This window comes from Camelina sativa, chromosome 11 (assembly GCF_000633955.1).
Source record: "Camelina sativa cultivar DH55 chromosome 11, Cs, whole genome shotgun sequence".
NCBI classification, from domain to species: domain Eukaryota; kingdom Viridiplantae; phylum Streptophyta; class Magnoliopsida; order Brassicales; family Brassicaceae; genus Camelina; species Camelina sativa.
The window spans coordinates 42,032,607-42,035,653 of NC_025695.1; the positions used below are offsets into that span (position 1 = coordinate 42,032,607).

At 33.5% G+C, this 3,047-nt stretch overlaps 1 protein-coding gene across 1 annotated transcript in view; it reads left to right on the plus strand.

Annotated features, from left to right (window-relative positions):
• Positions 2,715-3,047, plus strand: part of LOC104725951 (chlorophyll a-b binding protein 3, chloroplastic) — a 1,915-nt gene continuing 1,582 nt past the window's right edge. Inside the window, exon 1 of the mRNA XM_010444703.2 lies at positions 2,715-2,928. Coding sequence (XP_010443005.1) covers positions 2,803-2,928 — 126 coding nt within the window. The 5' untranslated portion in view covers positions 2,715-2,802. The remainder of the gene's footprint in view (positions 2,929-3,047) is intronic.

Here is a 3,047-nt window from a genome sequence, read left to right on the forward strand (position 1 = left end):
AGATCAGCCCGGTTGTAGTCAGCAATGGTCCTGATCAAGTCTCGGTTGTGCTCCTGTCTTCGAACTGGGTTATTAACGTGGTTTGCAGCTCCACGTCCGTCTGCAGGTAGGGGGTGTCGACCGACACCCTGTTGGTGTTGATTGACACCATCGGGCTGTTCGTCGACAACAACAACTTCAACAATAACATTCCCTTTTGCATCAAGCTTTTGGCCCTGCTCGTTGCGCAAGTGGCCCTCTTGATCCCTCAAAGCACTATCCTCATCACGCATCAGAATGACTGTGTTAACCATCTTCAAAGATTTGGCTGCTTTTCGGTTTTCACGCTCTAACTTTCCCAATTCTTGGTTTGTAAGCTTCACAGTAGGACTAGTCTTGTTGCTCCTTGTGTTAGAAAAACAAAAACGTGTAAGTAGAAAATAAAAAGAAAAATTTAGACGAAATTAAAAACTCAAATCTAATGGTAGATCAAAGAGTCCCCGACAACGGCGCCAAAATTTGATATGCTCAAATTAAACCCTAGAGCTACTCTCTCAAATTAAGAGGTCACTGTAATACTTAGGGGTCGAATTCCACAAGGACTCTAGACTACACAATAAATTATAGAGTTTTATGATTACGCTAAACAAGTTAATTTGAATTAAAATAAACAATGCAAAATATTAAAATAAAACTGTTGTAAATTCAAGGGATTAAAAAGCTAGGTCTAGGGAATTTCTCAGGAAATTATGGAATATCAAATCAATAATTTAATTAGGATTCAAGCAATTAAAAATCAGATCTAGAACTCTAAACACAATTGTAAAATAAATCAGTTCTCACTGCAAATATTATCTAAATATTCCAACCAGAAAATCTAAATCTCTTTGTAAAATTTTAGGTTAAAAATCAGCTTTAAAAACAGGTTTAGATAAGTTCACAAAATTACTAAATCAAATCTCTTTGCAAGAAGTAAGTTTGCTCATCAAAAGTTTTAATCAGGAAAATCAATTATATTCTCATATCAATTTATTTTCCTAAGGTATTAATTCTAGGTGATCAATCAAGAATTAATATGAAGAACAACCTATGATGAAGATCTAGAAAGATAATGAATCCTAAATAAACAGATCTAATAAACCATAAAAAAACCTGTGAAAAACTCTGAAACTAACAAGCAAACTACTCAGACATATTCAATGAAGAACAAAACATAATTCTGAATAATAAGCAATTGAAATTAAAAGAGTAAAGAGGGAGTTTATGAATTCTTCTCTCAAAGCAGTTCAGATCTCTCTCTCCCAAAAGCTATCAAAATCTCACAGGGTTGCAGAAAATAAAACTTGCTAGAATAAAACTTGTGGGTTTTTAAAACCTAAAAATATTATATATATGTCCTAAAACACGTCAGAGACTTGTGCTGCAAATATGGAAAACATTGGGCAAATTTGTAAACTTCCAAAACTTGGCTCTCTCGTCGGATTGGACTGGGTGTTGATCGATGCTAAACGGTGTCGATCGACACCATTACTCTGAATTGATTCCAAGTTGATTCCTTTGGATTAATGCTCCAAATAATCCAAATTGCTCCACTTTGCTTCATCCATGCCAAAATCCTAAAACCTGTACAGACTCTAAAACATCCTAGAAAACAAATCAAAAGACTTAAAAAGCACACTTATATCATGGTTAAAAACCGTAACAACCATATCAACCTACTATAGTACTAATTGTTATGTGAGAATCTTACTTCATTTAGGATGTGAGAACCTACTAGTTCAATATAACATAATCTGACACCAAACCCAAATCTTTTTATTCTATTATTTTGGATATCAACTTCAGAACTTTGTCTTCAAATCTTTTTTTCCATTTTTTCGGATTCAGAAGAGTTCTCAATCTTTTTCGAACTCTTAAGATTTCAAAGCCTAGGTTTTTTGTATAAAAGTAAAGAGGTGAGTATTGTAGTCACAAAGGGGTTTTTCGAAAACTAACAACCCTCGTAAAGAACAAAGAAACAAATGTTTTCTCTCAGGTGGCTAGCGCATTTTTTTTTTTTTATTCTGATGTTATAAGAATACTTTTGAGAATATCTACCAACTTACAAGAAATTATGAAAACTGTATTTTGTGAGGTATAATGTATAGAGATCAGTAAACGAATAAATAAGATTTTATATACTATGAAAATGTTCTTTTTATTTGAACAACACAAAATTTTTGTTGACTTCTATAAATTATGAATCCAATAATCCTTAAACTTTAAAATATTTTAGAAAATTGTTACAAATGTCTAAATTAATTAATAACACCAAAATTTTGATCAAGTTTTGAAAATCATAATTGAATAACAGAAATTAAAAAAAAATCTGAATGTCTACAACTCGACCAAATACAGTAACCACTTAACCAGTATATCAGCTGGAACAAGAAATAGCTTCTCTGCGCCAAGGAAATCCGGAACACCCCTTCTGTTTATTTATAAAAAAATATTCGAAGCATGAGTTATTTTTCAAAAAGAAAGAAAAAAAAGTAAAAACAAAAAAAAACCTTAAATGGGAAAGGACAAAAGAAATATGGATAAAAAAAAGAGATGGAGTTAGAGATACTTCAAAATCCAAAGCTGATTCCTGATTGGCTAATCCTAACATCTCACTCTCTATCTATATCCCAACTCTGATTCTCCCCACCTCTCTTCTCATCCACAAGACACTAACATAAAAGTCAAAGTCCCTGAGACCCAATACTTTCACCAAACAGCAAAAGCAGAAGAAGAACAACAACACTAAGCAAAAGAGAAAGCTCAAGCCGAGAGAGAGAGACAATGGCATCAACATTCACGAGCTCAAGCAGTGTTCTGACCCCAACAACATTCCTTGGCCAGACTAAAGGCTCAAGCTTTAACCCTCTTCGTGATGTTGTCTCTCTCGGATCTCCCAAATACACTATGGTATGTTTCTTTTGGTCTTAATCTCATCATATGAAAAGGTTTCATCTTTCTTTTCTTGGGTTTGTGTCTGACTTTCTTGTAAATGTTTATGTGAAGGGAAATGATCTTTGGTACGGACC